Source organism: Pristiophorus japonicus, chromosome 6 (genome assembly GCF_044704955.1).
Source record: "Pristiophorus japonicus isolate sPriJap1 chromosome 6, sPriJap1.hap1, whole genome shotgun sequence".
NCBI lineage: Eukaryota > Metazoa > Chordata > Chondrichthyes > Pristiophoridae > Pristiophorus > Pristiophorus japonicus.
The window spans coordinates 152,136,673-152,158,178 of record NC_091982.1 but is presented as its reverse complement, the minus strand read 5'-3'; the positions used below and the strand labels follow the sequence as shown (position 1 = coordinate 152,158,178).

The 21,506-nt window shown below is 50.3% G+C and overlaps 1 protein-coding gene across 2 annotated transcripts in view; it reads left to right on the top strand.

The window, feature by feature from the left end:
- Positions 1-21,506, top strand: part of gpc5b (glypican 5b) — an 829,244-nt gene that overhangs the window by 549,174 nt on the left and 258,564 nt on the right. For both annotated transcript variants that reach the window (XM_070883293.1, XM_070883292.1), the window contains exon 8: positions 9,000-9,162. In XM_070883293.1, the coding sequence (XP_070739394.1) occupies positions 9,000-9,162 (163 nt within the window). The remainder of the gene's footprint in view (positions 1-8,999; positions 9,163-21,506) is intronic.

The window sequence follows — 21,506 nt, the reverse complement described above, 5'->3', positions numbered from 1 at the left end:
GTCTCAGGTTTGGAGTGATAAAGGGAAGAGGACTGCTCCTGGAGTATTGCGTACAGTTTTGGTCTCCTTACCTAAGGAAGGATATACTTGCCATAGAGGGTGTCATGTTTGTTACCTTCATGTAACTGTAACCTTCATGTAACAACACTGTACACTGTACACACATAAGAAATACACACCGTGACCACAGGGGGTGAACTTGTGAGAGACAATCCTCACCTGGTCATCCAGGTATATACAGGGAGGTCCCACGCAGGGTCATCATTTCTTGGTCCTGTGAATAAAGGTACAGGTCAGAGAGTGACCTTGTCTCCAGTATGTGCCTCGTGTTGATTTGCTGTAGTGTGTAAGGACACAACATTTGGCGACGAGAAACGGGAATCAACGACTCATGAGAATGGCCACCGGTAGCGCGGAGGAACAGTACTATGTTGGTGAGGACTGGGATGATTTCGTTGAGAGGCTCCAGCAGAGCTTTGTCACGAAGGACAGGCTGGGAGCAGCGGCGGCTGACAAGCGAAGGGCGCATCTACTGACCAGCTGTGGACCTAAGACGTGATGAAAGACCTGCATACACCCGAGAAGCCGGCGGACACGACCTTCGAGGAGCTCAGCAAACTGATCGGTGAGCACCTCAAGCCGGCGAGCAGTATACAAACGGCCCGACACCGGTTCTATACGCATCGACGTCAGGAAGGGCCGAGCATACCGGACTTCGTTGCGGACCGTCGGCGCTTGGCCAGCCTCTGTAAATTCACAGATGCCTGCAGGGGGGAGATGTTACGGGATTTCTTCATTGAGGGCATTGGTCATGCCGGGATTTTTATGAAGCTAATAGAGACCAAGGACTTGACCTTGGAAGCAGCGGCATTGATGGCTCAAACGTTCATGGCGGGGGAGGAGGAAACCAAGATCATATACGCGAGTAACTCTACTCCCAACATGGCGATGGAGCAGGGAGTTAACATGGTAAATGCGATTCAGAACCCCGCAGGCAGGCAAGGGCAATTCGACACCAACCAGGCAGTAACAGACTCGAGGGTGGGTCCTCAACAGAGACAATGGCAGGTTGAACAGCCAATTACACCATCACAAGGGACAATACGTCTCGGGATGGGACCATTGACACCCACTAACAGAGTGCTCAAGAGCAATCAAAGAGACAATCTGAGAGGAATTGCCTGGTAACAGCTCCTTTGTTCACAACAATCTCAGCTCATGCTAGAGGTGTGCTGGCAGACATGTTGCGAAGACCTGCAGGTTTTAGCAATTTATCTGCAGAAATTGTAACTTAAGTGGACATTTAGCCAGGATGTGCAGGAAGCCTGCAGCGAGGCTGGTCTACGAAGCGGATGAACCACAAGAGTCGTCTGCAAGGCAGGGTTATGCTTGGGACACAGCAATGGATGCTGAAATTCAGCGGGTTCAGGTGGCAAACATCCACAGCTCATATACAAAAACGCCACCTATGGTGATGAAAGTACTGCTAAATGACATCCCGGTACGCATGGAGCTGGACACAGGAGCCAGCCAGTCACTTATGAGTGTCCAACAATACGACAAACTGTGACCACTCAGAGCTAGCAGATCCAAACTAGAACGCATTGACATGCAATTACGGACATACACCAAAGAGATCATCCTAGTGCTAGGCAGTGCAATGTTGGTGGTCACACATAATGGATCAGAGAACCGGCTGCCGTTCTGGATTGTCCCGGCAAATGATCCCGCGCTTTTGGGGAGGAGCTGGCTAGCCGAGATGAACTGGAAATGAGGGGATGTGCATGCCATTTCATCTGTGGAGCGAAGTTCTTACAAAAGTTTGAGTCACTATTTCAACCTGGTGTCGGGACTTTCAAAGACACTAAAATAAGGATACCCATCACCCCAGACGCCACACCGGTGCACCATAAAGCCTGAACTGTGCCGTATGTGCTGCGAGAGAAAATTGAGAGTGAGTTGGACAGGTTGCTAAGAGAGGGCATAATTTCGCCTGTTGAATTCAGCGATAGGGCAAGCCCCATTGTCTCTTTTCTAAAAACGGATTGCTCAGTCAGGATCTGTGGTGACTACAAGGCCACCATAACCGAGTGTCACTTCAGGACCAATACCCTCTTCTGAGAGTGGAGGATCTTTTTGCCACGCTGGCAGGCGACAAGCTGTTCACCAAGTTGGACCTCACCTCGGCCTACATGACCCAAGAACTGGCCGAAGAATCCAAGCTACTGACCACCATCACCACGCACAAGGGGCTGTTTGTCTACAACAGGTGTCCATTTGGCATTCGTTCAGCAGCCGCTATCATTCAAAGGAACATGGAAAGCCTGCTCAAATCCATCACCGGAACAATCGTATTTCAGGACGACATCCTCATCATGGGTCGAGACACCGAGGAACACCTCCACAACCTGGAGGAGGTGCTACGCCGACTGGGCCAGGTAGGCCTGCGACTAAAGAAGTCCAAGTGTGTGTTTTTGACAGGAAGTTTGCCGCAGACGGGATCCAGCCTACCAAATCCAAAACGGAGGCGATCCGTTGCACGCCCAGGCCCGGCAACACACCGGAGTTGCGTTCATTTCTGGGACTCTTGAACTATTTCGGGAACTTTCTGCCGAACTTAAGCACATTGTTGGAGCCGCTACACGTACTCCTGCGTAAGGGTTGCGATTGGTTTTGGGGGGATTGTCAGGAACGGGCTTTCAATCGGGCGTGGAACCTGCTTTGTTCTAGTAAGCTGTTGACCCTGTATGACCAACGTAATAAATTGGTTTTGACATGTGATGCATCATCCTATGGGTTTGGGTGCGTGTTGCAGCAGAGTAATGATGAGGGCCAACTCCAACCTGTGGCTTATGCCTCCAGATCGCTCTCCCAAGCAGAAAGGGGTATGGGATGGTTGAAAAGGAAGCACTCGCATGTGTCTATGGGGTGAAAAAGATGCATCAGTACCTTTTTGGCAGAAGGTTCGAGTTAGAAACGGACCACAAGCCGTTAACATCCCTGTTATCCAACATCAAAGCTGTCAATGCCAATGCGTCAACTCGCATACAGCGATGGACTCTCACGCCAGCTGCGTATGATTAAACCATACGGCACTGGCCAGGCACCGGAAATTGAACTGACGCGCTCAGCAGGCTTCCACTGGCCACCACTGAGGGGGCAGCAGAGCAAAGCGCTGAGATGGTCATGGCTGTCGATGCTTTTGACAGCGCAGGCTCCCCCATCACAGCCCACTAGATCAAAACCTGGACCAACAGAGATCCCCTCCTATCCCTGATTAAGAAATCTGTCCTGACAGGGGATTGGGCGCCCGCACATGGAGCATACCCTGAAGAGGTCAGACCATTTCACAGACGGATGGATGAACTCTCCATCCCAGCCAACTGCCTACCATGGAACAGCCAGGTAGTCATGCCCCAGAGGGGTAGGGAAACATTCATCAGGGAACTCCACAGTGAACACCCAGGCATTGTGCTAATGAAGGTCATTGCCCGGTCACACGTATGGTGGCCGGGAATTGATGCAGACCTGGAACACTGTGGTTGCAGGTGCACGACGTGGGAGGCCCCACTCAGCCCGTGGCCCTGGCCCACCAAGCCATGGTCACGCATTCAAGTAGACTACGTGGGCTGGTTCATGGGGAAAATGTTCCTCATTGTTGTTGATGCGTACTCAAAATGGATCGAGTGCATCATATTGAATTCGTGCACGACATCCACCACAGTGGAGAGTTTGCGTGCGGTCTTTGCGACCCACGGCCTGCCGGACATCCTGGTTAGCGACAACGGCCCATGCTTCACTAGCTATGAATTCCGGGAGTTCATATCGGGTAATGGCATCAAACATGTCAGGACAGCACCGTTCAAGCCGGCTTCCAATGGCCAGGCGGAACGTGCGGTCCAAATCATAAAGCAAGGCATGCTCCGGATTCAAGGACCCTCCCTTCAATACCGTCTATCGCGTCTCCTGCTGGCCTACAGGTCCCGACCACACTCGCTCACGGGAGTCCCGCCAGTGGAACTACTCATGAAACGTACACTTAAAACACGGCTGTCCCTCATTCATCCAGTCTTGTCAGACATTGTTGAGGGCAAGCGCCAGTCCCAAAATGACCGTAACTCAAAGGGGCGATGCACAGAAATCGATGACCCTGTATTTGTTCTTAATCACGCTGTGGGGCCAAGTGGCTCGAGGGTACTGTAATTGGTAAAGAGGGGAATAGGGTCATTGTGGTCAGACTTAACAATGGACAGATATGCTGCAAGCATCTGGACCAAGTAAAAAAAAGGTTCAGCATGGACACTGAGGAACTTGAGGAAAATTATGAGATGCTGCCCACACCACTGCCAGTGAACGAGCAACAAGAACCTTCAGCAACATGCACAGTCCCCGCGGCCAGCCCGGATGAGCCGGAATCACCACAGGTGACAAAGACGCATGCCAAGGCTCAACAACCAGAGCCCCAACTGCGGCACTCCATGAGAGAGCATCGACCGCCTGAAAGACTCAATCTTTGACCCAAAGACGTTGGGGGGACGTGATGTCATGTTTGTAACCTTCATGTAACTGTAACCTTCATGTAACAACACTGTACACTGTACACAACTAAGAAATGCACACCTTGACCACAGGGGGGTGAACTTGTGGGAGACACTCCTCACCTGGTTATCCAGGTATATAAAGGGAAGTCCCATGCAGGGTCATCATTTCTTGGTCCTGTGAATAAAGGTACAGGTCAGAGAGTGACCTTGTCTCCAATATGTGCCTCGTGTTGATTTGCAGTAGTGTCTAAGGACACAACAGAGGGAGTGCAACGAAGGTTCACCAGACTGATTCCTGTGATGGCGAGATTGTCCTATGAGGAGAGATTGAGTAGACTAGGCCTATATTCCCTAGAGTTTAGAAGAATGAGAGGTGATCTCATTGAAACATACAAAATTCTTACAGGGCTTGACAGGGTAGATGCAGGGAGGATGTTTCTCCTGGCTGGGGAGTCTCGAATCAGGGGTCAGAGTCTCAGAATCAGGGTTCGGCCATTTAGGACGGAAATGAGGAAAAATTTCTTCACTCAGAGGGCGGTGAATCTTTGGAATTCTCTACCCCAGAGGGCTGTGGAGGCTCAGTCTTGATTGTATTCAAGACAAAGATCGATAGATTTTTGAATATTAAGGGAATCAAGGGATATGGGGATAGTGCAGGAAAGTGGAGTTGAGGTAGAAGATCAGCCATAATCTCATTGAATGGTGGAGCAGGCTCGAGGGGCCGAATGGCCTACTCCTGCTCCTAATTCTTATATTCTTATATGTAAACATGTGCCAGCTGGTTAAAGAAGACTGTTACCTGCCTCTGTACTGGCAGACACATTTTCAGTCTTAGATTTGGAGCTACAGAGCTTAATATAAAATGGAACTTATGAATGAATTCTTTCCATGCAAGTTGGACTCTTTTACTAACTCTTGACTGCCTCAAGCTTAATTCTTGTTGGATCCTCAAAGCTAGCAAACACAGTAAACTTTCATCCTGTCAATCTAGGATGGGTTTGAACCAAAGTTTCAGAGCAAACAGAATACTATTCAAACTCACAATGCCAACCAGGGTTTTGTTTTTGGAGCTCCTCCTGTTTTTCCACACGCTATCCCCGTCCAAGGCTCGACAGCTGCCTCACCTCCAGGCCTCTCCATGCCACTCTCAATTTATGGCAACGTAAACACAAGAATAAGGCCTGAAACGTTAGCTCTGTTTGGGGACGAAATTGCCCCTTTCTGTAAAAGCCACAAAGAGGCGGCCACGGGTCAGTAAGTTCTCACCGCGGAGTCCAGCAACATTTCATAACTTGCCCTACTTGATTGTCCCAGTGGTGAGCGTCACCACACCGCCCGTGTTCCTGCCCCATCCCTCCCCACAGACCGGCAACGACCCCCTTTCTGCCCCCCGCGGGAACGCCGCCACTGCGGTCGCTGCCACTCACCACTTTCCCCTCTACGGGAAGCTGTGTGTGCCTGGGTGGTGCGTCCAGCCTTAAAGGGTAGGGCACGCTGCTGGCGCTTCCATTTTATTTTATTTGTTGGCCGACTCTGAGGTGACAATGGTGGCCCCAGGTTCGGCCGGGCCGCTAACAGGCAGCCCAGCACCCTCTCTTGGGTACCGGGCTGATGGCCTGGCCAAATGTCTCCCTGGTGTCCCTGTGGACCTAAGTAAACCCCATGCAGAGCTCGCAGTGGCCCTCCCCTTTAACTGAAGGGGAGGGGCGTTGTGACACATCAACGTGAGGTGACGTCTGCTCTGCTGCAATGGCACTTCTGCCCTGGAGCCGCCACGAACACCACACCAACCGGAAAAAAAAGTTAAAGACCTGACTATCGGTCGACTCTCCGCCCCATGGATTGGGGCAGAGAAAAAAGAAAAACAACGGTAGGTGCGGCACTTTTTAGTTGGGAAGCAAGTTCGGTCCCCGTATCTCTCCATAGATGCTGCCTGACCTGCTGAGTATTTCCAGCATTTTCTGTTTTTAATTAAGTTTTATTACATGGGATTGCAGAATTTCCTGGGATTTTTGCCTGTATTTCGGAGACCATACTCCATTATTCCATCCAATTTTCTTTGAAAACTACTAACAGGTGGCCTTGGCCAGTTTTATTTTTGGTCAGTTTATTGTCAAAAGTCAAAAGGATTAATTAGAGTATGGCTCAGACACAGTGGCCTGAGCTGTTTAAATGGGAATTCGGATGTTACTATAGCCAGTGAGCTTTTTGACGTGTCACATATATATCAGACCTACAGTGGTTTATACAGAGCACCAGGGAGCTTTAACGAAAGGCTCCTGCATGTCTGTAGCCCGACACCCACAGACAAGCTTTTGAGGTTTGTTTTCCGAGGACCTTGCTCAGGCGATTTTGAGGCAGTTTTCCAAAGCTCTGAGAGAGTTGCCTTCGAGCAAGTCTTTGCTGGTGACTGGGGCCTTTGGCCATCCCACTGAGCCAGCAACGGACTACATTTATAAACCTGAAGGTGTGCGCTGCAACTTTAGACAGATGACTACACTGCTTTATTCTGATATTAACCAGAGCATTTCATCACTGCCGGAAAGGTTTTGTTGTAGAAAGCTGCTTGTGAGCCATAGTTCGAATTATTTTTAGCATAGCCATTAAGATGATATCTTTACCTTCTTGGAAATGCTGACGTGCCGTGTGAAACATTGCTCACCCTAATCGTTTCGGGAATGGATGGAGCATTGGTCGAGAGAACAGCCTACCTTTAGATGCTGGGGCTGGTTCTATCAATATGTACCAGCAGTGAGAAGCTATACCTACTGACCGAAAATATAGGGAATTAGAAGGCAAGTTGCTTGTGACTTCCTGAACTGTGCAGTGAGCGGGAAAGGCCACGGTGTCGCAGCCATTTGTAAAATTGTTGGTACTAAGCTGAAATGGACCATGGGTCTACAAACAACAGCAACCCTACTGTACTTAACCCAACTGGTCATTCTTCATGTCTAGCCAAGATTGTGAGCATTTCTTGACTATTCACCTGCAAGGGGATATTACAGCTGGAACTCTATGCACATGCTTTTTGAAGCAAGAACCACTGGCTTGGAGAAGGGGACCTGTTTGATTTGTCCCTTCCTGTGGACCCAGGGTGTTGGTGTTAACTGTGTCGCCCTTCCTTCTGAGATCAGCTAGCTCAGGAATCCACGCTGGGATTTCCTGCACTGGGTGGCTCCGTACAACACCCCATGGTACCTTTAACCCAATGGGTCATCAGGGGAGCTTTGATCTTTTCAAATGGTGTAGTGTTAATGACATTTCCTTTCATGCCCACAGCATGTCCGTGATGCAACAAAAACCTGCCTTGATACAGCATCTTTAACATAGTAAAGCGGCCCCAGGCACGTCACTCCACGCTAATCAGACAGAAATTGACACCGACCCAAGGAAGGAGACCAAAAAAGTTTGGTTAAAAAGATGCATCTTAATGTAGGGAATTCTGAGAGAGGGGTGGAGAGGCAGGGAGGTTTTGGGAGGGAATTCCAGAGATTAGGGTCGAGATGGTTGAAGACATGGCCACCGATGGTGGTGTGAAGTGAGTGGAGGATGCACAAGAGGCCAGAATTGGAGAAACGCAGAGTTCTCGGTGGGCGGGGTGGGGGGGTGGTTGTCGGGCTGGAGGAGGTTACAGGGGTAGGGAGGGGCAAGGCCATCGAGGGATGTGAATACGAGAATGAGAAATTTAAAGTTGAGGCATTGGTGGACCAGGAGCCAATATAGGTCAGCGAGCACAGGGGTAATGGGTGAGCGGGACTTGGTGCCAGTTAGGACACAGATCAGCGAGCACAGGGGTGATCGGTGAGTGGGTCTTGGTGCCAGTTAGGACACGGGTCAGCGAGCACAGGGGCGATGGATGAGCGGGACTTGGTGTGAGTTAGGATACGGGTCAGTGAGTACAGGGGCGATGGGTGAGCGGGACTTGGTGTGAGTTAGGGCACGGGTCAGCGAGCACGGAGGTGATGGGTGAGTGGGTCTTGGTGCCAATTAGGACACGGGTCAGCGAGCATAGGGGCGATGGGTGAGTGAGACTTGGTGTGAATTCGAGCACAGGTCAGCAAGCACAGAGGTGATGGGTGAGCGGGACTTGGTGTGAGTTAGGATACGGGTCAGTGAGTACAGGGGCGATGGGTGAGCGAGACTTGGTGTGAGTTAGTATCCGGGTCAGCGAGCACAGGGGTGATGGATGAGCGGGACTTGGTGCGAGTTAGGATACGGGCTGCCGAGTTTTGGATAAGCTCAAGTTTATAGAGGGTGGGAGGCGGGAAGCCAGCTGGGACAGCCTTAGTGGCTGAATTAATACCAGTCTGGATATTAATGCTTCATGACAATAAGTGAGAGTGAACTCTGCCTGTCCTGCAAAAAGAAGTACTGGGGCGGAAGACGCCCAGCAATTTAATTCTAAGCCCTCACACATACGGCCCTCCTCCTCACAGTTGCCCCTCTGTTTAATCTCAGATGTTGCACGGCAAAGCAACCAAGCAATCGGCACAGTGGTCCTCGAGGGATGCTGGCAGCGGTGATGGCAAGGGCGAGGACGCAGAATCGAGCGGGGAGTGCGACGATGAAGATGGATGCACGGGATCTGGAAGCGGAGAAGTGGGCCATAAGAAGAATACACGTGAGTGGCATCTTTCGAGTGCTTGTCTCGCCGATAGATGGTTCCAAATGGCATCCAGTGAAAGTGAGGGCCACCCTTGTGGTTAATCTGATACGGCCAGGAGGATGCTATGAGGCTGCAGAGCGACTTGGATAGGTTAGGTGAGTGGGCAAATGCATGGCAGATGAAGTATAATGTGGATAAATGTGAGGTTATCCACTTTGATGGTAAAAACAGAGAGGCAGACTATTATCTGAATGGTGACAGATTAGGAAAAGGGAAGGTGCAAAGAGACCTGGGTGTCATGGTACATCAGTCATTGAAGGTTGGCATGCAGGTACAGCAGGCGGTTAAGAAAGCAAATGGCATGTTGGCCTTCATAGCGAAGGGATTTGAGTACAGGGGCAGGGAAGTATTACTACAGTTGTACAGGGCCTTGGTGAGGCCACACCTGGAGTATTGTGTACAGTTTTGGTCTTCTAACTTGAGGAAGGACATCCTTGCTATTGAGGGAGTGCAGCGAAGGTTCACCAGACTGATTCCCGGGATGGCGGGACTGACATATCAAGAAAGACTGGATCAACTGGGCTTGTATTCACTGGAGTTCAGAAGAATGAGAGGGGATCTCATAGAAACATTTAAAATTCTGACTGGTTTAGACAGGTTAGATGCAGGAAGAATGTTCCCAATGTTGGGGAAGTCCAGAACCAGGGGTCACAGTCTAAGGATAAGGGGTAAGCCATTTAGGACCGAGATGAGGAGAAACTTCTTCACCCAGAGAGTGGTGAACCTGTGGAATTCTCTACCATAGAAAGTAGTTGAGGCCAATTCACTAAATATATTCAAAAAGGAGTTAGATGTAGTCCTTACTATTAGGGGGGTCAAGGGGTATGGCGAGAAGGCAGGAATGAGGTACTGAATTTGCATGTTCAGCCATGAACTCATTGAATGGCAGTGCAGGCTCGAAGGGCGAATGGCCTACTCCTGCACCTATTTTCTATGTTTCTATGACTGTTGGATGTCACATGCGCAGTTGTTGAGTGCAGCATTATAGTTGGAACTCTCTCACATTCCACGCTGATACAATAGATGCAGCCCAGCACAGTGACCTTCCCTCGGGCCTGGGAACTGGGGAGGATATTTCATATCTGTACATTAGCCAAAGAATGTTTACGGTAATATTTAAAGCTCTGAGTAGATTCGTTTAAGGGTAGCACTGAGAGTGGTTGACTCTCCGAAGCTGTCAGCCACTCACTCGTGCCAATGTTCCAGGTTTGTGACTTGGCCTTCAGGTATTGACTGTTCAGAACAGGCTGCAGGAATCCGCTGGATGAGTTGGTCAAATCGTTCTTGATATCATGTTGGTGCCGAAGTCCAATGCGAGGCGATAACTCGCTATCAAGTTTATTTCAATGTGGGGGGAGCATGGCTTCAGACAGTGGCTGATGGCAGTACACTTTTACAGTGTGGACCTGACAATTAACGGTTGTTATGAAGGCCTGCAATCATCAGACAAATTGTGTGTTTTTTTTTTCGAAGATCACCTTCATTGGGTGGGCGGCATGTTGGGACATAGCTGGGGAACCATCAGTTTGAACCTGCAGTGTGTCAGCCGCGCCTGAAGGTTGTAGGTTCAAGTCCCACTCCAGAGACTTGAGCATACGAGCGCCGAGCTGTGAGCTCTGAGCCTCGTCGGTCGTGAACGCTAAGACCGTAGGTAGGTAGTAAGGCTTGAGACCGGAACTCCAGCAGGGGATGACCTATGAACCTTGACCCTTGAGGAACAGCCACAAGCTTGAAACGCGGTGCTGAACTTTGGGTCTAAAAGGCCGCGCGGAAGTGTGCTTCGAGGAGAGAAGCTCACAGGGCCTTGGGCCAAAAGGATGAGACAAGTTTTCCTCAGCTGCCGAGTGTTTTTGTCTCCCTGTCAATTGGAGTAATCACATCAAGCTTTTGTGAAGTAAAGAGGCATGTTCCAAACAATGCGACCTCTGTATCAAAGCCAAAGAAAACAACGGAGCTACAAATGCACTTTAAATGAGTGTCCGAATTGATCTGGAGGTTGATGTAACGTTGTAACTAAAGCTATCACCTTTACAAACCCTGACACGAGCTTTGCTGTTGATGAGTAGAGTAATTCCACGGCGAGTTGTTTTGACTGTTGCACCGAGGAGAGTGGAATGTAGTGAAGTTGATGTTTGAGATTCTGATTGGACAACACGCACGCCCATCCACCTGGGGGTTTAAAGGTCGGAGGGAGCGTGTCTGAGGGGGTACTTTTGCGGGTACTCGCCGCTGGTGGGGAACTTTGCCCCACACCAGCGCACAGTCGGACACTGACCCCCTACAAGCGGGCCGTTGCAGCCCACAAACACGCCACGTCTCAGCCTATCTCCAAGAGTCATTTAAAAATGACCCCTGTTTGTTCAAGTGATGGAAGAACATCTTAAAGATTTCCACCATGGTCCCTGCCCATAAGATTGTGAATAAACAAAACCTTTGAGCGAATGGAAATTGAAAGTTAAAGCCGGTTATGGTTTGTTTGTTTCGGAGCTTACTGAACGCAGATTCCAACTGCAGTACATTAAATAAACACAGGCTGATTACGTGGGGGTAATCTCTCCACTAGCCACTGCCTGGCAGAGGGAGAGAGGGAGCCACATAGAGCGAGAGAGAGACAGAGAGTATAGCATTACCTGAGTGCTCTGATGCTGGTCCGGCAGCAAGCAGTGAGCCCCTCTTCTTTTCTTAGACAATCACCCGAAGCTCCACAGCTCTCCTTACCTAAGGAAGGATATACTCGCCATAGAGGGAGTGCAACGAAGGTTCACCAGACTGATTCCTGGGATAGGGGGATTGTCCTAGTGAGTAGACCAGGCCTATATTCTCTGGAGTTTAGAAGAAGCGGTGATCTTATTGAAACACACAAAATTCTTACAGGGCTTGACAGGATAGATGCAGGGAGGATGTTTCCCCTGGTTGGGGAGTCTAGAACCAGGGGTCACAGTCTCAGAATTAGGGGTCGGCCATTTAGGAATGAGATGAGGAGAAATTTCTTCACTCAGAGGGTGGTGAATCTCTGGAATTCTCTACCCCTGAGGGCTTTGGAGGCTCAGTCTTTGAGTATGTCCAAGACAGAGATTGAAAAATTTTTGAATATTACGGAAATCAAAGGATATGGGGACAGCGCAGGAAAGTGGAGTTGAGGTAGAAGACCAGCCGTGATCTTATTGAATGGCGGAGCAGGCTCGAGGGGCCGAATGGCCTACTCCTGCTCCTAATTCTTATGTTTTTCTGTACCGCACTCCCCAACATGTTGTGATTTGCTGGTACTCTCCCGTGGGGTCATTGGAGGCTGGTTCAGGGCAATCTTCAGCACTCGTTCTGTGTTCGCAGATGTATCACGAAGCTGTTCTCCGTTAATGTAGTCACTGAGGGCAATTCAGGAAGGGCCAACAGCAGCTACCAAGACCCACGACAACCTGGGTCTGGGATCATCTGAAGTTTAGAGCCTTTATTCTGTGAGGAAAGCATGTCCATCATCAATGGTACCCTCTTGAGGTAAAGGGGGGAGTATCCACAAGTAAGAACATCCAACAACATGACTTTAGTGTGGGAATCAAAACCTGGGCCCTTCACCGAGGGAACAAAGGAACAGCAGGAGATCCTCCAGACCGTCCTGCCATTAAATTAGATCATGGCTGATCTGTACGTTAACTCCATCCACCCTCTGATGATCCATATCCATCATAACCTTGCCGAACAAAAACAATCAATTTCAGGATGCAAATTTGCATTTGACAGCCACAACAGCTTCTCGGGCGAGAAATTTTCAGATTTCCACAATCAGGTCTCTCACTGAGACAATGCCACAATCAGGACCCTCACTGAGACAATCCCACAATCAGGACCCTCACTGAAAATCCCACAATCAGGCCCCTCACTGAGAGAATCCCACAATCAGGCCCCTCACTGAGACAATCCCACAATCAGGACCCTCACTGAGAATCCCACAATCAGGCCCCTCACTGAGACAATCGAACAATCAGGCCCTTACTGAGACAATCCCACAATTAGGCCCCCCACTGAGACAATACCACAATCAGGCCCCTCACTGAGGCAATCCCACAATCATACCCTTCACTGAGAATCCCACAATCAGGCCCCTCATTGAGACAATCACACAATCAGGCCCCTCACTGAGATAATCCCACAATCAGGCCCCTCACTGAGAATTCCACAATCAGGCCCCTCACTGAGAATCCCACAATCAGGCCCCTCATTGAGACAATCACAAAATCAGGCCGCTCACTGAGACAATCCCACAATCAGGCCCCTCACTGAGACAATCCCACAATCAGGCACCTCACTGAGACAATCCCAAAATTAGGCCCCTCACTGAGAATCCCACAATCAGGCCCCTCATTGAGACAATCGCACAAACAGGCCCTTACTGAGACAATCCCACAATTAGGCCCCTCACTGAGACAATACCACAATCAGGACCCTCACTGAGAATCCCACAATCAGGCCCCTCACTGAGACAATCGAACAATCAGGCCCTTACTGAGACAATCCCACAATTAGGCCCCTCACTGAGACAATACCACAATCAGGCCCCTCACTGAGGCACTCCCACAATCATACCCTTCACTTAGAATCCCACAATCAGGACCCTCATTGACACAATCACACAATCAGGCCCCTCACTGAGATAATCCCAAAATCAGGCCCCTCACTGAGAATCCCACAATCAGGACCCTCATTGACACAATCCACAATCAGGCCCCTAACTGAGAATTCCACAATCAGGCCCCTCACTGAGAATCCCACAATCAGGCCCCTCATTGAGACAATCCCACAATCAGGCCCCTCACTGAGACAATGCCACAATCAGGCCCCTCACTGAGAATCCCACAATCAGGCCCCTCATTGAGACAATCCCAAAATCAGGCCCCTCACTGAGACATTCCACAATCAAGCCCCTCACTGAGAATACAACAATCAGGCCCCTCACTGTGACAATCGAACAATCAGGCCCTTAATGAGACAATCCCACAATTAGGCCCCTCACTGAGACAATATCACAATCAGGCCCCCCACTGAGGCAATCCCACAATCATATCCTTCACTGAGAATCCCACAATCAGGCCCCTCACTGAGAATCCCACAATCAGGCCCCTCATTTAGACAATCCCACAATCAGGCCCCTCACAGAGACAAACCCCAAATCAGGCCCCTCACTGAGATAATCCCACAATCAGGCCCCTCACTGAGACAATCCCACAATCAGGCCCCTCATTGAGACAATCCCACAATTAGGCCGCTCACTAAGACAATCCCACAATCAGGCACCTCACTGAGACAATCCCACAATCAGGACCCTCACTGAGACAATCCCAAAATTAGGCCCCTCACTGAGATTCCCACAATCAGGCCCCTCATTGAGACAATCCCACAATCAGGCCCCTCATTGAGACAATCCCACAATCAGGCCCCTAACCGACACAATCTCACAATCTGTCCCCTCACTGAGACAATCCCACAATCAGGCCCCTCACTGAGACAATCCAACAATCAGGACCCTCACTGAGAATCCCACAATCAGGCCCCTCACTGAGACAATCGAACAATCAGGCCCTTACTGAGACAATCCCACAATTAGACCCCTCACTGTGGCAATCCCACAATCATACCCTTCACTGAGAATCCCACAATCAGGCCCGTCATTGAGACAATCCCACAATCAGGCACCTCACTGAGACAATCCCACAATCAGGCACCTCACTGAGAATCCCACAATCAGGCACCTCACTGAGACAATACCACAATCAGGCTCCTCATTGAGACAATCCCACAATCAGGCCCCTAACCGACACAATCCCAAAATTAGGCCCCTCACTGAGAATCCCACAATCAGGCCCCTCATTGAGACAATCCCACAATCAGGCCCCTAACCGACACAATCCCACAATCAGGCCCGTCATTGAGACAATCCCACAATCAGGCACCTCACTGAGACAATCCCACAATCAGGCACCTCACTGAGAATCCCACAATCCGTCCCCTCACTGAGACAATCCCATAATCAGGCCCCTCACTGAGACAATCCAACAATCAGGATCCTCACTGAGAATCCCACAATCAGGCCCCTCACTGAGACAATCGAACAATCAGGCCCTTACTGAGACAATCCCACAATTAGACCCCTCATTGAGACAATCCACAATCAGGCCCCTCACTGAGAATTCCACAATCAGGCCCCTCACTGAGAATCCCACAATCAGGCCCGTCATTGAGACAATCCCACAATCAGGCACCTCACTGAGACAATCCCACAATCAGGCCCCTCACTGAGAATCCCACAATCAGGCCCCTCACTGAGACAATCCCACAATCAGGCACCTCACTGAGAATCCCACAATCAGGCCCCTCACTGACACATTCCACAATCATGCCCCTCACTGAGAATACCACAATCAGGCACCTCACTGACACAATCCACAATCAGGCACCCCACTGAGACAATCCCACAATCAGGCCCCTCACTGAGACAATACCACAATCAGGCCCCTCACTGAGTCAATCCCACAATCCGGCTCCTCACTGAGACAATCCCAAAATCATGCACCTCACTGAGAATCCCACAATCAGGCCCCTAACTGACACAATCCCACAATCAGGCCCCTCACTGAGACAATCCCACAAACAGGCACCTCACTGAGACAATCCCAAAATTAGGTCCCTCAATGAGAATCCCACAATCAGGCCCCTCATTGAGATAATCCCACAATCAGGCTCCTAACTGACACAATCCCACAATCAGGCCCCTCACTGAGACAATCCCAAAATCAGGCCCCTCACTGAGAATCCCACAATCAGGCCCCTCACTGAGACAATCCCACAATCAGGCACCTCACTGAGACAATCCCACAATCAGGCACCTCACTGAGACAATCCTACAATCAGGGCCCTCACTGATACAATCCCAAAATCAGGTCCCTCACTGAGACAATGCCAAAATCAGACCCCTCACTGAGATAATCCCACAATCAGGCTCCTCACTGAGAATTTCACAATCAGGCCCCTCACTGAGAATCCCACAATCAGGGTCCTCATTGAGACAATCCACAATCAGGTCCCTCACTGAGAATTCCACAATCAGCCCCCTCACTGAAAATCCCACAATCAGGCTCTTCATTGAGACAATCTCACAATCAGGCACCTCACTGAGACAATCCCACAATCAAGTCCCTCATTGAGAATCCCACAATCAGGCCCCTCACTGAGACAATCCACAATCAGAGCCCTCACTGAAACAATCCCACAATGAGGCCCCTCACTGAGACAATCCACAATCAGGCACTCCACTGAGACAATCCCACAATCAGGCCGCTCACTAAAACAATCCCACAATCAGGCCCCTCACTAAGACAATCTCAAAATCATGCCCCTCACTGAGAATCCCACAATCAAACCCCTAACCGACACACTCCCACAATCAGGCCCCTCACTGAGACAATCCCATAATCAGGCCCCTCACTACGAATCATACAATCAGGCCCCTCACTGAGACAATCCACAATCAGGCGTCTCACTGAGACAATCCACAATCAGGCCCCTCACTGAGACAATCCCAAAATCAGGCACCTCACTGAGACAACCCACAATCGGGACCCTCACTGAGAATCCCACAATCAGGCCCCTCACTGAGACAACCCACAATAAGGCACATCACTGACAATCCCACAATCAGGCCCCTTACTGAGACAATCCCAAAATCAGGCCCCTCACTGAGACAATCCCACAATAAGGCCCCTCACTGAGATTCCAACAATCAGGCCCCTCAGTGAGACAATCCCACAATCAGGCCCCTTACTGAGACAATCCAAAAATTAGGCCCCTCACTGAGAATCCCACAATCAGGCCCCTCATTGAGACGATCCCACAATCAGGTCCCTAACCGACACAATACCACAATCAGGCCCCTCAATGAGACAATCCCACTATCGGGCCCCTCACTGCGAAAATCCCTAAATCAGGCCCCTCACTGAGACAATGCCACAATCAGGACCCTCACTGAAAATCCCACAATCAGGCCCCTCACTGAGACAATCCCACAATCAGGCCCCTCACTGAGACAATCGAACAATCAGGCCCTTACTGAGACAATCCCACAATTAGGCCCCTCACTGAGACAATACCACAATCAGGCCCCTCACTGAGGCACTCCCACAATCATACCCTTCACTTAGAATCCCACAATCAGGACCCTCATTGACACAATCACACAATCAGGCCCCTCACTGAGATAATCCCAAAATCAGGCCCCTCACTGAGAATCCCACAATCAGGACCCTCATTGACACAATCCACGATCAGGCCCCTAACTGAGAATTCCACAATCAGGCCCCTCACTGAGAATCCCACAATCAGGCCGCTCATTGAGACAATCCCACAATCAGGCCCCTCACTGAGACAATGCCACAATCAGGCCCCTCACTGAGAATCCCACAATCAGGCCCCTCATTGAGACAATCCCAAAATCAGGCCCCTCACTGAGACATTCCACAATCAAGCCCCTCACTGAGAATACAACAATCAGGCCCCTCACTGTGACAATCGAACAATCAGGCCCTTAATGAGACAATCCCACAATTAGGCCCCTCACTGAGACAATATCACAATCAGGCCCCCCACTGAGGCAATCCCACAATCATATCCTTCACTGAGAATCCCACAATCAGGCCCCTCACTGAGAATCCCACAATCAGGCCCCTCATTTAGACAATCCCACAATCAGGCCCCTCACAGAGACAAACCCCAAATCAGGCCCCTCACTGAGATAATCCCACAATCAGGCCCCTCACTGAGACAATCCCACAATCAGGCCCCTCATTGAGACAATCCCACAATTAGGCCGCTCACTAAGACAATCCCACAATCAGGCACCTCACTGAGACAATCCCACAATCAGGACCCTCACTGAGACAATCCCAAAATTAGGCCCCTCACTGAGATTCCCACAATCAGGCCCCTCATTGAGACAATCCCACAATCAGGCCCCTAACCGACACAATCTCACAATCCGTCCCCTCACTGAGACAATCCCACAATCAGGCCCCTCACTGAGACAATCCAACAATCAGGACCCTCACTGAGAATCCCACAATCAGGCCCCTCACTGAGACAATCGAACAATCAGGCCCTTACTGAGACAATCCCACAATTAGACCCCTCACTGTGGCAATCCCACAATCATACCCTTCACTGAGAATCCCACAATCAGGCCCGTCATTGAGACAATCCCACAATCAGGCACCTCACTGAGACAATCCCACAATCAGGCACCTCACTGAGAATCCCACAATCAGGCACCTCACTGAGACAATACCACAATCAGGCTCCTCATTGAGACAATCCCACAATCAGGCCCCTAACCGACACAATCCCAAAATTAGGCCCCTCACTGAGAATCCCACAATCAGGCCCCTCATTGAGACAATCCCACAATCAGGCCCCTAACCGACACAATCCCACAATCAGGCCCGTCATTGAGACAATCCCACAATCAGGCACCTCACTGAGACAATCCCACAATCAGGCACCTCACTGAGAATCCCACAATCCGTCCCCTCACTGAGACAATCCCATAATCAGGCCCCTCACTGAGACAATCCAACAATCAGGACCCTCACTGAGAATCCCACAATCAGGCCCCTCACTGAGACAATCGAACAATCAGGCCCTTACTGAGACAATCCCACAATTAGACCCCTCATTGAGACAATCCACAATCAGGCCCCTCACTGAGAATTCCACAATCAGGCCCCTCACTGAGAATCCCACAATCAGGCCCGTCATTGAGACAATCCCACAATCAGGCACCTCACTGAGACAATCCCACAATCAGGCCCCTCACTGAGAATCCCACAATCAGGCCCCTCACTGAGACAATCCCACAATCAGGCACCTCACTGAGAATCCCACAATCAGGCCCCTCACTGACACATTCCACAATCATGCCCCTCACTGAGAATACCACAATCAGGCACCTCACTGACACAATCCACAATCAGGCACCCCACTGAGACAATCCCACAATCAGGCCCCTCACTGAGACAATACCACAATCAGGCCCCTCACTGAGTCAATCCCACAATCCGGCTCCTCACTGAGACAATCCCAAAATCATGCACCTCACTGAGAATCCCACAATCAGGCCCCTAACTGACACAATCCCACAATCAGGCCCCTCACTGAGACAATCCCACAAACAGGCACCTCACTGAGACAATCCCAAAATTAGGTCCCTCAATGAGAATCCCACAATCAGGCCCCTCATTGAGATAATCCCACAATCAGGCCCCTAACTGACACAATCCCACAATCAGGCCCCTCACTGAGACAATCCCAAAATCAGGCCCCTCACTGAGAATCCCACAATCAGGCCCCTCACTGAGACAATCCCACAATCAGGCACCTCACTGAGACAATCCCACAATCAGGCACCTCACTGAGACAATCCTACAATCAGGGCCCTCACTGATACAATCCCAAAATCAGGTCCCTCACTGAGACAATGCCAAAATCAGACCCCTCACTGAGATAATCCCACAATCAGGCTCCTCACTGAGAATTTCACAATCAGGCCCCTCACTGAGAATCCCACAATCAGGGCCCTCATTGAGACAATCCACAATCAGGTCCCTCACTGAGAATTCCACAATCAGCCCCCTCACTGAAAATCCCACAATCAGGCTCTTCATTGAGACAATCTCACAATCAGGCACCTCACTGAGACATTCCCACAATCAAGTCCCTCATTGAGAATCCCACAATCAGGCCCCTCACTGAGACAATCCACAATCAGAGCCCTCACTGAAACAATCCCACAATGAGGCCCCTCACTGAGACAATCCACAATCAGGCACTCCACTGAGACAATCCCACAATCAGGCCGCTCACTAAAACAATCCCACAATCAGGCCCCTCACTAAGACAATCTCAAAATCATGCCCCTCACTGAGAATCCCACAATCAAACCCCTAACCGACACACTCCCACAATCAGGCCCCTCACTGAGACAATCCCATAATCAGGCCCCTCACTACGAATCATACAATCAGGCCCCTCACTGAGACAATCCACAATCAGGCGTCTCACTGAGACAATCCACAATCAGGCCCCTCACTGAGACAATCCCAAAATCAGGCACCTCACTGAGACAACCCACAATCGGGACCCTCACTGAGAATCCCACAATCAGGCCCCTCACTGAGACAACCCACAATAAGGCACATCACTGACAATCCCACAATCAGGCCCCTTACTGAGACAATCCCAAAATCAGGCCCCTCACTGAGACAATCCCACAATAAGGCCCCTCACTGAGATTCCAACAATCAGGCCCCTCAGTGAGACAATCCCACAATCAGGCCCCTTACTGAGACAATCCAAAAATTAGGCCCCTCACTGAGAATCCCACAATCAGGCCCCTCATTGAGACGATCCCACAATCAGGTCCCTAACCGACACAATACCACAATCAGGCCCCTCAATGAGACAATCCCACTATCGGGCCCCTCACTGCGAAAATCCCTAAATCAGGCCCCTCACTGAGACAATGCCACAATCAGGACCCTCACTGAAAATCCCACAATCAGGCCCCTCACTGAGACAATCCCACAATCAGGCCCCTCACTGCGACAATCTCACAATCAGGCCCCTCACTGAGACAATCCCAAAATGACCCCACTCACTAAGACAATCCCACAATGACGCCCCTCACTGAGACAATCGCACAATGACGCCCCTCACTGAGACAATCCCACAATCAGGCCTCTCACTGAGACAATCCCACAATCAGGCCCCTCACTGAGAATACCACAATCAGGTCCCTCACTGAGACAATCTCACTATCAGGCCCCTCACTGAGACAATCTCACTATCAGGCCCCTCACTGAGACAATCTCACTATCAAGCCCCTCAATGAGACAATCCCACAATCCGGCTCCTCACTGAGACAATCCCAAAATCAGGCCCCTCACTGAGAATCCCACAATCAGGCCCCTAACCGACACAATCCCACAATCAGGCCCCTCACTGAGACAATCCACAGTCAGGCACCTCACTGAGACAATCCCAAAATTAGGTCCCTCACTGAGAATCCCACAATCAGGCCCCTCATTGAGACAATCCCACAATCAGGCCGCTAACTGACACAATCCCACAATGAGGCCCCTCACTGAGACAATCCAACAATCAGGCCACTCACTGAGAATCCCACAATCAGGGCCCTCACTGAGGCAATCCCACAATGAGGCTCCTCACTGATACAATCGCACACTCAGGACCCTCACTCA